Source organism: Pygocentrus nattereri, chromosome 9 (genome assembly GCF_015220715.1).
Source record: "Pygocentrus nattereri isolate fPygNat1 chromosome 9, fPygNat1.pri, whole genome shotgun sequence".
In the NCBI taxonomy this organism is placed as follows: Eukaryota; Metazoa; Chordata; class Actinopteri; order Characiformes; family Serrasalmidae; genus Pygocentrus; species Pygocentrus nattereri.
The window spans coordinates 9,215,702-9,229,741 of record NC_051219.1 but is presented as its reverse complement, the minus strand read 5'-3'; the positions used below and the strand labels follow the sequence as shown (position 1 = coordinate 9,229,741).

At 38.1% G+C, this 14,040-nt stretch overlaps 1 protein-coding gene across 3 annotated transcripts; it reads right to left on the bottom strand.

Moving 5' to 3' along the window:
• Window positions 1-474: 474 nt before the first annotated feature.
• On the bottom strand, window positions 475-13,449 carry LOC119264080 (tripartite motif-containing protein 35-like). 3 transcript variants are annotated; one of them, XM_037541564.1, is made up of 7 exons: window positions 13,331-13,449; window positions 5,657-6,136; window positions 5,169-5,264; window positions 4,821-5,051; window positions 3,365-3,387; window positions 2,950-3,068; window positions 547-1,091 (listed from the first exon to the last, which is right to left on the bottom strand). In XM_037541564.1, the coding sequence occupies exons 2-7, from the start codon at window positions 6,068-6,070 to the stop codon at window positions 547-549; spliced, it is 1,428 nt and encodes a 475-aa protein (XP_037397461.1). In that variant the 5' UTR covers window positions 6,071-6,136; window positions 13,331-13,449. The 3 variants fall into 3 exon arrangements, with proteins under 3 accessions (XP_037397463.1, XP_037397462.1, XP_037397461.1); XM_037541566.1 differs by lacking the exon at window positions 13,331-13,449 and having other exon boundaries at window positions 475-1,091; window positions 3,365-3,378; window positions 5,657-6,816; XM_037541565.1 differs by lacking the exon at window positions 13,331-13,449 and having other exon boundaries at window positions 475-1,091; window positions 5,657-6,804.
• Between the last annotated feature and the right edge of the window lie 591 nt (window positions 13,450-14,040).

Below are 14,040 nucleotides of genomic sequence, written 5' to 3'. Positions count from 1 at the left end.
GTGTTGCTGCTCTGTAATCTAGTATTCACTAGATATTTTTAACAGTTTATTTTGTTCTTGCGCTTATTTTGGTCTTTCATATGTTGATGAATGGTTGTTCAAGGAATTGTGAAGTTGCTTCAGGTGCTGGGCAGGTGGCTATTTTAATGGTGGTGTTGGTAGGGTGCTGTGCTCACTAAAACATGCGTTTGTAGTGAAATGAAGTTTTGTGTATAATAAATTTTAGCATGATTTGCCTTTGGTCACATGATTTTTGAATTGAAATAGTGTTTCAGTCTCTAGATCTGGATATACTGAGCAAAACGGAGCAACCATTCAGGTTATACAATTATTCGCATGTTATGTTTATTTTATTCATTTAAAATTGTCAGCTGAACTCAGTGTCAATGAAAAGATCTTTTTTGTATACCAAACTCAGGTGTGTGTGTAAATTGCTACAGAGCTCCCCTTTGTTCATCTTGTTCATAGACATGCAGTGACATATTCTTATGATCATAATTCAGACACTCACTACCTTATAAATGATCATTCTAAGCAGCTTCAGCTTTAACTGTGCTGCTCCACTGTTACTGACGGCTTCACTGGTAAGATCCTCAGAGGATGAACAGAATAATTATAGAAAAGCGGTAAAACTCTCTGAGTGAAAGTGTGTGTTATAGTGTGCAGGTGTGTGCTGGTTAGAAGATCAGTGAAGGTCACTTTCCCCCTGTCCCAGTCCAGCTGCACTCTGACCCTCTGCAGCTTCTCTTTAGGTGTGAAGGAGTGATCTGACTGTCCTGGACAGAAAATCCAGATTGTATTATTGCTTTTATCGTAGTTCAGCCTCCACACTGAACCCCAGAAAGAGTCTCCTTTTCTTGTTCCAGACTCTGTGATCACACCCAGTGACCAGTAATCACTGTCTCCAACCTGGACGTCCCAGCAGTGAATCCCCGAGTTAAAACCCTCAGAACCCAGAACACACCAGCCGTCATCAAATCTCTCTGGATTATCAGGAAGTGATGATCTCTGCTTTGTGTTTTCTACAGCAGTGAGATCATCAGACAGGTGGAGGACTGGATCTGCAGTGTTGGGGTCCAGAGTAACAGGGGCTGAGGAGAGAGAACACAATGAAACATCACGTTTTTCTCTCGTTTCTGTAAATGTTTCACCTCTACAGACTGTTTTCTTTACTGTGAGTGAAACAGCTTTAGAGGTAGATTCCAGAACTCAGATCAACTTTAATCCTGGACTAAATGTTGATGTTCAGTTCAGAGCAGCACTAAAGTGCATGTTCAGTAGTGAGTGGTCATTACAGTCCAGTGACTGATCTGATCTGAGTGCAGCATTTTTCTGTAGGGATTCACTCACAGAGCTGAACGTCCATCAACATCTTCACTCTCACGGACTTTCAGATCATTTTGTGATGCGTTTTATATTTTATTAATTATTACAATAAATTATTATTATAAATTATAAAACAGTCCATTTTCTCTCTCCATCAAATGATCAAAATCTGATCTCCACACATTTCCTGAACGTCTGTGATCCAGTTAATGTGATCCAGATTTAATAATAACAATAACAATAATAATAATAATAATAATAATAATAATAAATTACTGCAATAGTATTGTATAATTAATGTAATCAAACTTTTTAATTAACACATGAAATTCATATTTTAAATATTTCTATTTTATCAATGAGAGTGAAATTGATATTTGCCTCAATTTCAATATTAAATATAATTTTATTGCTGTGTTTGGATTAAAAGCAAAACAAGAATAAAGTTTTCATTTTTAAAATATTGTGCTGTTTTTTTATTTTACAATAAAAATATAAAAAAGTGAAAAAACACAAATATATATTTTTAAATGTGCATTTATTTTGATTTATTTGTGTCTTTTCTGGATTCATTTTCTTTTAAAAGTTAAATTGTTTTATTAGTGATTCCTTTAGACCTAATTAATAATAGTAATAAAAATAATAATAATAATAATATTATAAAAACGAAAATGAAGAATGAAATCCACTTAATATTTTTGTGTAATTTATATAATCTAATAATCTAATATAATATTTTTGAAAATACTTTTTTACATTAATGCATAAAATTAGTATTTTCATTATTTATATTTTATCCATTTATAGAATTGATATTTACCTCAATGTCAGTATGAAACATAATTTTAATGTTGTATTTGTATTAATAACACAAGAATAAAAAGGTTTAATTATTAAAATATTGTATTTTATTTTAAAATAAAAATATACTAAAAAGTGAAAAAGCACAAATACATTTTTAAACATTGTTCATTTTAATTTGATTCGTTTGTGTTTTGGTCTTTATTGGATTGTTTGTCTTTTGAAAGTCAAATAGTTTTTTGAGTGACTTTATTATTATTGTTTCATTTTACTGATTAACATCGTTACAAATATTAGAAAACATTTTTATTACTGTTTTATTGAAAATTATAAAGGTTTACTATAAATTATAAATTTCTATCTTGATCATATTTTTAATAAATTAATGAAATTGATGTTTCAAGATTTTAAAATTCTGTTCAGATTCATTTTATACATAATATCTTTAGTGTTTAATTTGATTAGTAACACAATTACAATGAGAGAAATTAATTATTATAAATTAAACTTACATGTAAAAATAATTTGACAGAATTAAAAAAGACGTTAAAATTTTATTTAATTTTTTAATCAATTGGATTAAAATCTGATTCTTCTTCTTTAACTGGAGTTTATTTTATCTCCACACTTCCCGTTTGATCTGAGTGAGATTTCTGCACAGTACAGTATTCATACTTTCACTTAAGTACAGTTTCAGTCTCCTTTATACCCCCTGAATAAAGAGAACATGATAACATGTTACTAATAGTTTATAAACAGTGTGTCATTAGTGCAGAAGCAGGCTGTGTGTGAGAGATCAACCCTAAGAGAAACAGAACTTACTGTACTGGAGAACCTCCTGCATGTTCTCCCACACTCTGAACTTCAGGTTGGAAAGGTGCTTCCCAACATTGATCAGAGCTCCTGATGTCTTCTCTGGATCCTTTGGTGTGAGCTGAGCTCTGAGAACAGAAGACTGTGTGAAATATATCACTGTAGAAACTTTACAGCCTGTCATTTATTTCACTAAATATCAATATTTGATCAGATTTATTGTCTGGAGAGTCAATAATTCTGTAGTTTCTGTTAAATAAATATTTCTGCTTCTGTTCTCATCACTACAACATTAACACACGGTCCTTATTCCCCCTCATTTCATTAGAATACACTCATATTTACAATAAACACAATATACTGTAGATTTACTGTAATAATTACTGTAGCATTAGATAAAATGTGTGGTCTGACATTTACTCACTGTTTCTCTGTGGACTTGAAGTTCTGAGAGGGAAACAAAAAGAACATTGTAGTTAAAAGTGAAGAGACTTTTCAGGAGTTTTTCATATGAAACACATAAACACCAGCAAACAGCCAAGTTAGTGACATTAAAGCTTCCTATTAACTCATCCTGGGATCTTTGGGCTGGCAGAATGTAACGGCTGCCACATCCTTCATATTGCTTACCACCCCAATTCTGCAGCACTGTGATATCATTCATTCATGTGGGCACGAGAATTCGAGATGCCCCTCGTTTGCACAAGTCACTTTCAAACTGCAGTGCAGTCGGCTGAGGAGAGAATGAGTGCAAATGAAAACAGGAGCCTTTCAGAGTAAAGTTTCTCCTGAAAAACTGAGTCATTAATAAAATTAATATCAATATCATAACACAACTACACACACAGCAGCTGCAGCTCAGAGATGAACACACACACAAGCGTGTGCAGAGATGTTGTAAAGGGGAGACAGGACACTGGATGGTAGAAGAAAGGGAAGCTCCTTCAGCCTGGTGTCAGTTCATTAGGAAAGTCCCACCTCCAATAAAATGAGCCAATCAGCTTGCTGAGTAAGCGCTAGTGAAGCTCCGCTTCTCTGTGGATATACACGCATACGCATTAGCCAGCACAAGCTGAAACACTGTTTTTGTGTGTGTGTGTGTGTGTGTGTGTGTGTGTGTGTGTGTGTGTGTGTGTGTGTGTGTGTCTGTGTTATAAACTCTAAAATATTTGATTTTATCACTGATTTTTAAATATATTTTTTATATATTTAATATATAAAAATATTAATATATATTTAATTTTTATATATTTATATATAAAAGTTGATTTGGCTCTTAGTTTCAGTTTCTCCAGACATACAAGACTAGACTCCTCATTCAAAGAGAGAGGAGTCTAGTCTCTTATGACTGGAAATCTCTGCCCAGGGACGTTGTAAAGATGCCATCAAGAGGACAGACTTCCCTATAAGGACTTTGTGTCATTAGCTCTATAACTAACTTCTTACCTTGTGAGTTAAATGAATTCCGATATTTACACTGGAGTTTCATTCATTCCTCAGTTGACATTCACTTTCTGAACTGCAGTGAAATTCATATCAAGACTCATTCTCAGCCCTGCAGTCGACCTGAAGAACTGCTGCTATAAGCATTCTGTATGTTGTGCCTGCGCTGAGTGGACACAGGCTTTACAGAGGTACGCAGAGTTGGTTTTGGTTAATGTAAAGGAGCTTTCTCATTCATGTCAACAGTCTGGCTAATGTTGTTGGAAATCTCAGAAAAGCTCTAATTAGGCTGTAGACAGATCTTCATGGAGATCCTCCCCTTTCATACTAAAACAAATAACTCACATTTTATTTAATACAACAATAAAGCTGGAAAGAGAAAAGAAGGAGTGTTTTGACAAAGAAAGAAAGAAAGAAAGAAAGAAGGAGTTACTTACCTGTAAGAACAGAACGTCCTCAGCCTCCATCTCCTTCTCTATGTTCCTGATTGTGTCTGAAAGAGCTGATATTTCTCCATTCATCTCCTCAATCTTCCTCCTCATCATCTGACCCTTCTGCTCCTCTTCCTCCTTCAGTGCAGCTATCCTTGCTGCTTCTTCATCTCTTAGAAACTGGTGAAGCTTCTCAAACCCCTCCTTTATCTGCCTCTCTGTGTGCTGGGCCTGTGTCTGGAATGAGAGACGATGAGGAAACACAAACTCTAACAGATGATCTACAGGAGAAGTGGACGCTCATCAGAAACATGACCTCAGCAACATGTTTCACAGTTCAAGATGATGTTTCACCTTAATGTGGGCGGCTGTTTGGTCATAGTCTCGTTTAGCTTCCTCTAAGACTCTCAGATTCTCATGTAGAGGCTCCAAAGCAGACTTGAGTTTATCCTGGAATCAAACAACAGTTCAGATGAGTGACGTCTAAATGAGTGATGAGTGATCAGTTTAGCTGTTTAAATGTAATAATTGTCCTACAAACTACAGTTGAATAGAGAATAACAGCAGTTTTACTCTCTGCTTCAGAACTAGAAGAGACTTTTTCATGTTTGTCCAGTGGAGAGTAATTCTGTATTTCTGTAAGTTTACATTTTACATTGACCGTCATAATGAATTTAACAACAGAGCATTTTTCTGACTGATAATTCACTCGTGCTGTTTGGCCTGAAACCACACCCACTGACTGACTTCACCTTTAGCACAAACAGGCTGATCTGGTACTGAACTGATTCAGACTATTAGTTTGTTACATTTAACATTTCAAAATATTTAACGTGTCCTACCTTAAACTCAGTCACAGCTTCATCTACTGGACAGAAGTCATGACTTTTGTGTTTCTTTGAAGTCTGACACACCAAACACACAGGCTGCTGATCATCCAGACAGAAGAGTTTCAGTTTCTCATTGTGCAGAACGCAGAGCCCCTCAGACCCTGCTGAAGATCTCTGACTCCTGCTCTCTAGAAAAGACTCACACACGTTCTTCAGTACGAGGTTACTGGGAGGAAGTTCCCTTGAGGATCTTCTTCTACAAACTGGACATTCTCGAGACCCCTTAGCTACCCAGAACTGCTGCAGGCAGGTTTTACACACACTGTGGCTGCACGAAATTAAAACAGGATCCCTGAAGATGTCACAGCACACAGGACATGAAAGCTCTTCTTCTGAAAGAGGGTTTCTAGCAGTCATTTCCTCCATCTGCTGCTGTGCTGTTTCTCTGTAATGGCTCCTTCAGTCCAAACTCCACTTTCACTTTCAGGACGTCTGTAATGATCAGAGCAGCTCAGTTTAGAATCAGCCACCGTAGCCCTTCAACCCACTGAGTGAGTTTTAGCTCCTTTCAGAATCACACAGCAAGAAACAAACACATACAGTCACTGTTTAAAAGCTCCTCAGTGGCGTCTCTGAGTGGAGTGAAAGCAGAATGAAGATCAGGAGACAGGATGACATTCCCTTCCTCCAACAGGGAGAGGAGGTGTAGAGGAGACGGAGCTTTGAAAAGGAGGAGTCAGTCAGATGATCTATTCTCACTGTGTGTTTTCTTCTCTAAATGGCAGCAGTTCATTAATAATCTGAAACATGGAGCTCTCAGATGAGTCCAGGTTTCTAACTCATTAGATCATGACAGTAAACAGAATCCAGGTCTTACCCATTAAACATGTAAACTATGAGGAAAGAGTGATTATATATTGTAAATACCTTTTGCCTCATATTTCCTCCTGATTTTAAGCACAAATTTACATGAACAGCGACACGTTCACTGCAGTTTATTGTCATATCATTGTAGTTGTAGGTTCTTCTTCTACTACGTCCTATTATTATTGGTTCTGCTGACTGGTGGAGTCTAGACATGACAGCGATAGCTAGCGGTTTGGATCCTTGAAAATGCCTCCCTTCGTCTTTCGTCCATCTCACTGACCACAGACACCGATCAGCCATGACACTATGACCACCTCCTTGTTTCTGCGCTCATTATCCAGTTTATCAGCTCCACTTACTATATAGCTGCACTCTGTAGTTCTACAGTTACAGACTGTAGTCCATCTGTTTCTCTGATACTCTGTTACCCTGTTCTTCAGTGGTCAGGACCCCACAGGACATAGACACAGCAGTGCTGCTGGAGTTTTCAAACACCTCAGTGTCGCTGCTGGACTGAGAATCGTCCACCAACCAAAAATATCCAGCCAAATATCCAGGTCCTGACCACCTATACAGTAAGTAGAGCTGATAAAATGGACAATGAGTGTAGAAACAAGGAGGTGGTCATGATGTTATGACTGATTGGTGTATCTGTCCATTTACAGTTAGGTCTATATTATGTCTGGTAACATGCTGGTTTTACAGTGGAGATTTTGTAGATCTGTCACATCTGCTGCTGCCAGTTTCCCTCCATGCCTACAGAGGTGCCTCTCTCCACCGTCCTAACAAAGACTGAAGAATCGGTTGAAGACCCAGTTCTCAAAATGCCTTTTAGATTTGTGATAGTTTTAAATCCCAGTGTTTTCAGTTAAACCCTTTCTACTGTTGAGAGCAGCTGGTGATTGCCAGTGAGAGAGGGATCCCTGACTGAAACGGCAGTTGACTTGAATCTCCCAGTTGGACTGTTGCACAAGAAAGATATCTCCTTATTTTAAAAAGTCACCTAGAGATGCTCTCATATTGGACTTCCATGGCTAATTCAGCACAAGTCTTTAAAGCTCCTCTTCTATTCTGATGCTGATTCACTTTCCTGTCCAGTGACTGTAATTCTCAGCTGATCCTGCATCGTCTTGTTCTCTTATTCTCATCTCTGCAGAACAAACTCAAGCAGCACCAAGTTCAGTGCTTTAATGTTAGTCGTTGATCATAAATGTTCTGTTATGGCCTGGACTACATTATAACTGACCATCAGTTTGTTAACACATGCATCAAGTTAGAGGTCAAAGGCAAAGCCTACTACTCATTCAGACAATTAGTGCATGAATTACATGAAATGATAGAAGCTGAAACATATGGGAGTTTATGTAGTGACATCACAGACTCTTCAGTCAGAGATGTGCACTCTTTTATGTGAACAGCGAAACCTACCAGACCTGTAGACTCTCAGAACAAAAGGTGCTGAGAGTCACTGCTGTGGTACCATCACATCACTGGGTATGTGACAGGAACATCTTCAGTAGCTTTAGTTAAGAAACATAATTGTATTATACTTTTTTTTCAAGGTGCATTGACATGCAGAAGCATGCGCTTATTTTAGAAATACAAATCAAAGATAGGAAGTTAAATACATAGATAATATTTGTAATTATATGTGCTGTACATAGCTGTTCTATTCTAGAGTGGCTGTCACTGTAAACATGTTAGTAGAAATAATAAAAAAATATCATACAGCAACAGGAAAAGACCACACACACACACACACACACACACACACACACACACACATTTTCTAAGCCGCTTCTCTCTCAGGGTCGCGTGGGGTAATGTATTGTCATGAAGAAGTAATTACCTTTAAATGAACAGTGTAATTCTGTATTGCACAAAATCCAACTTACTACTTTTAATTTTAAATTTTAAATTTTAATTGAAATTTTAAAAATACAGTCGGCCCAACTTTCTCATGATGGTTCAAGTTAACTGATTTAACGACCTGTACTGAGTTCAGGACTGTTTCATAGCTCACACCTCGCATCAGCTCACAATTTCAATAAGACGAGATGTAACGTTTAATATGAGTTCTAGTGTCTGGCCGGTTCTGAAGTTCTGCAGACTGACCCAGTAGCGTCCAAATGATTCTCTATAAACACAGAGCTACATAACAGAGTAAATCAAACCCAGTGTACAAACTACACATAGAACGATTTTTGCTGCAGAAGTTAATAATAACAGCCATTAGTTCCTCTATCTGGGTTCTATTGTACGTTCTCTGTAGCTGGACTAAGTATATTTGCATATGGTAGGAAATAGTAATATCTGCTCTGTGGTGGTCCTGGTTGGGGTCCAGATCATTGATGAACAAAGTAAAAGGGCTAAAAAATTATCCAGAGGAACAGATCAACTACAATCTGCCACTGCAACTACAAAGGGCAGCTGTACATTAATGGACCTGGTTTAATGGACAATGAGCACAAAGACAAGGTAGCTGTACTTAATGAAGTGTCCAGTGAGTGTAGACAGCGGTTTACTGCACTCACCAGTTTAGCTTGTCATTTTTTGGTAAACATCACTGAAGCTGTTTCTTTACTTGTGTAATTGTTCTTCCACTGATTTTCTCTGCATTGTAAGTTCTGTATGTGTTGTTTAGACAGGTAAAGCATTTCCACACACCACTGAACACAGGTGAGACTTAACTGTTCAATTTAGAGGACATGATGCAGAACATAGCAGCTTAATGTGTAGACCTGTTTTCTTAGAGCTGTGGCAGATCATTGATCGCTCAGCTGTGTTCACCTGTGCTGTACGTCCTCTTCTATTTCTTTACACAGTCATTGTTTTACTGTAGAACTGGACACTCACTGTGTTCTTTAGGTTTCATGACACAACGTCTATTCCTTAGTACTGATTTCCAAAGAACGCTGTAGTTCATTTCAGAAGGCTTTGTTTAGTGAGAGGGAAGTAATGGTTACTTTTCTTTTTTAAGAAAGAAAGAAAAGTCAGTTCAACTCAAAGAGCTTCAGTCGAGATTAGCTGTTTTCTTAGTACAACAAATGTTCTCATGTTAGCTCAACTCAATATCACAGTGCAGGCCATCTGGTAGTTTGGATACAAATCTCCAGCAAATTTGCCCAACTGGAAGAAGCTGGTGAACAAGAAGCCAAATTCAGCACCGGCTGTTTGTGTGAAGATCAATATTAATGAACTCCTACAGGAGAAATTCTTTCTACTGTTTAGTTAAAGTGTTTTGAAACATGCTGAGTAAAAATGACGAGACCTGCTCTGCATCTAACATCAGTCTGACGAGCTCCAGTGTTAGCTTTAGCATTAGCTCATCTGATGGTGTGGCTTGTGGAAAAACAGTTTATTAATACTTCATTATTTTACTCGAAACAATGAGCACAAACTCTTAAATTACACAACTATTAGCCAATCACTTAAAAATAACACTGAGTTGTAACTAATATGTAATTTAATTAGTCAAATCAATGAGCTCTCAGTGTTGAACAGCTCTGCTCTCTTGAACAAAATGATTTAACATTACATTTTAAGAGGCGTTTTCTGTGTATTTATTATCAGTGATGCTCAGAATGTCACTCTGTTTGTGTAGGAAAAGCACAAGATGCACAAAGTAGCATCAATGACAGACAATGACATACGACCTGTTCAGCATGAAAAACAGAAAAGCTGCTACTCAGGAAGAAAAGAAGGTAGAATTGACTTCACTGTTAAGCAACAAACGTTTTAGACTAACTTTCAGTCACAGCTTCATCTAACAGACAGAATTCATGATTTTCATGGTTCTTTGAAGTCTGACACACCAAACACACCGGCTGCTGATCATCCAGACAGAAGAGTTTGAGTTCCTCATTGTGCAGAACACAGAGCCCCTCAGACCCTGCTGAAGATCCCAGACTCCTGCTCTCTAGAAGAGACTCACAAAGGTTCTTCAGAGTAAGGCTAACAAATGGATCATCTTTAGACGATCTTCTTCAACAAACTGGACATTTTTGAGATTTTGTGGCTACACGACAGTAGAACAAGATCCCTGAAGATTTCACAGCACACACAGCATAAAAGATCCTCCACTGAGAGCTTAAAGATGCCATTTTCTCCAATGACTACCGGCCTCTTCTTCTAATGGCTTCCCATTTCATGGTCTCACTTCCACTTAATGGATTTCTGTGCTGACCTCAGCAGAAGCGTTCAGAATCAGTCACTGTGGTCCTTCATCTCACTGTGTTCAGAGGTCAGATATACAAATCTGAAAACCCTTACCAGTCCTGAATGCACTTTTGTTTGGTTTTGGTCTTGTCCATGTGATTCCTTGTTTTGTTTCTTCCCGGTCCTGCCCCCTTGTTTCCAGATTGTGCCCCTGATTGTAACCACCTGTGTTAACCACCTGAGTCTTGTTAACCCTGTTGTATATAAGCCCTGTATTTTCTCCTGTTCGGCTGCTGGTCTAATATGTAATTTAATTAGTCAAATCAATAATATGAGCTCTCAGTGTTGAACAGCTCTGCTCTCTTGAACAAAATGCTTTAACATTACATTTTAAGAGGCGTTTTCTGTGTATTTATTATCAGTAACGCTCAGAATGTCACTCTGTTTGTGTAGGAAAAGCACAGGATACACAAAGTAGCATCAATGACAGACAATGACATACGACCTGTTCAACATGAAAAACAGAAAAGCTGCTACTCAGGAAGAAAAGAAGGTAGAATAGACTTCACTGTTAAGCAACAAACGTTTTAGACTAACTTTCAGTCGCAGCTTCATCTAACAGACAGAATTCAGCATAAAAGATCCTCCACCGAGAGCTAAAAGATGCCATTTTCTCCAATGACTACCGGCCTCTTCTTCTAATGGCTTCTCATTTCATGGTGTCACTTCCACTTAATGGATTTCTGTGCTGACCTCAGCAGAATCGTTCAGAATCAGTCACTGTGGTCCTTCATCTCACTGTGTTCAGAGGTCAGATATACAAATCTGAAAACCCCTACCAGTCCTCAATGTGCTTTTGTTTAGTTTTGGTCTTGTCCATGTGATTTCTTCTTTTGTTTCTTCCCGGCCCTGCCCCCTTGTTTCCAGACTGTGCCTCTGATTGTAACCACCTGTGTCTTGTTAACCCTGTTGGCTGCTGGTCTTTGTTTGGTCTTTGTATTGTTTCATGTCTTTCTTCCAGCCTTTGTTGTGTGTTTTTTTTCCTGTGTTCATTTTCATCTTGTCTGTCCCTCGTTCTCTCTGCGTTGGCTCATTGACCCTGGTCTGGCTAGACCCTGATATTGGATTTGCCCCTAATAAATCTCGCTTCTCTCAGCGTATGTGTTCACCTCATCATCGCTCCCCCACGTTACAATGAATTCACTATCATTTCACAGATGCTCTCATTATTCCTCCTCATCTTGTTTTTGCTAAATTATAATTGCTTAACATTTAATAATAAAGATGTATAAGGATTTATCAATAGATCAGGTCTAATCATCTTGTAAGCAATGGGATTGCACAACTCTGCTCCATTAAAGGAGAAATAAGACTAAAAATCAAATAACATTAAAATAGACACATAGAGATTTAAAAAGAAAAAGAAGAGAAAAGGGGAAACATTACTTTGAATTGTGCTGCGCTGCAAACGTCTCAACATAGCTTTTTAGGACTTCATTTGTTGGGTTGTTAATCTTTCTGAGATGCTTAATAACAAAATATAAACATCAGAATGACTGGTTCAGTTTATGTATACTCTCAGACTGAGAAGGTTATGTAGGGTGTATGTTTATAAGTAGGTAATGTGTGGTGTGTGATAAAATGGATGGTTTGTGGTTTTTAAGTAGATTAACTTGATTGAAGACTGGATTTGATTAGAATATGAGCCCTTTATTTAAGACGATTGCTTTAATGTAAGTTGAGTATCTACAGGGATTCATCAGAGATGTGAGTAGATAATCTGTGGAATATGATAGAGTAGATTATCTGTGATGAGTGATAACTTATTTGTGTCTTTCTCAGTTTTGTTTTCTTCTCAGTACTTCTACACTACAGTCGTTCTCCTTTGGTCTTAATTCTGTCTAATCATACAGAAGATTATACTGCTGAAGATGCAGTGAGTGGAGTCTGTGTACTGCAGCCAGGCTGTCGGTCCTAAAAGACCCTGTAAATCTCTCACTCCCTTAATAATTAATAACACTCTTAATACTTCCAGCTCCATCCAAGCAGACAGTGCTGGGCTGCTCATGTAGAACCACCAGTAAAAGTCCTCTGTTCAGCTGTTGGTGTAATCTGGGCTCTGATGAAGCAGCAGAGGAGAAATATTTAGTCTGTCCTGATCAATCAGACTAAACTCGTCTGTGATGTCACTGATCAAAGATACAACAGAAAATATTCAAACTCTCCAAAAATAGAAACTGCAGAAAAAACGAATTCATTTAAAAACAACTTGCATTTAAAACACATTTATCAGCCCCATCAGAGCTGTGAGTGCAGCTCCATAGTGAGGGTGATAAATGGTCACTCTGTGTTTGGAGATTTAGAAACTGTGTTTGTTCCTTTGAGAGCAGAGATGCTGTTTCCTGAACTGTGTGGAAGAAACTAAGAAAAGCTGTGAAAGAACGAAAGAAAAACTTTATCACGACGTTCAGTTACTAGTTAACAAATAGTTTAAACAGAGAGAAGACGCACTTAAAATGACTTCTTCACAATCCAAGAATTGATAATTCCCCTAGCTCCTGAGTCGATCAATCCTGAAACAATAATATCATTATGGTGAAGGCACAACCACACCAGTAGTAGAACAGATTTGGAGACCAACCCCTTTGTGGGTATACTCACCACATTAGAACGCGAAGTGAACTCTGCGTGCTTTCCAGGGGTCGGCTCCTCGCTTTGAGAGGTCCTCCTGCGACACTCTCTTATACGATGACCGGGTTGCCCACAGAACAGACATAAATGATGGGAGAGACGATGTGGTCTCTCCTCTTGTGATAATCGGGATGAGTCACAGCATGGGTTCAGAGCTTTCTGTAGGTTCCCTTCTCAATTGAAAATGGTGAGATGTGCTTTTGGGGTTCCTGAAACATTTTCTTCTTACTGGAGTTCAATAAGAGATCTAGCTTTATTGTCAATGATATTAACTGATCCAAACTTAAATCTTCATCCCTGCTAGCAAGTTCATTAAGGATTTCTGGTTTCAGTCCTTGCCTAAATGTCACCAAAAGGACAGCCTCATTCCAGCCACTGCTGGCAGCGAGAGTTCTGAACTCTAAGGCGTACTCTACCACAGAATGTGATCCCTGTCGGAACTGGGCTAAACGTTCTCCACTAACTCTTCCCTCAATGGGGTGATCAAAAACGAGTCTGAATTCTTTCAAAAGACATGCATAGGTCCAGTTACTAAATGAGGACCAGCTAGCAGTAGCCCAGTCTAATGCTTTACCAGCTAGTCTTGATACCACAAACGATATTTTAGCTTGGTCTGTGGCGACGGGTGAATTATCGAAAAACACTGAGCATTGTAGCAGGAAACCTCTGCACTGATCCGG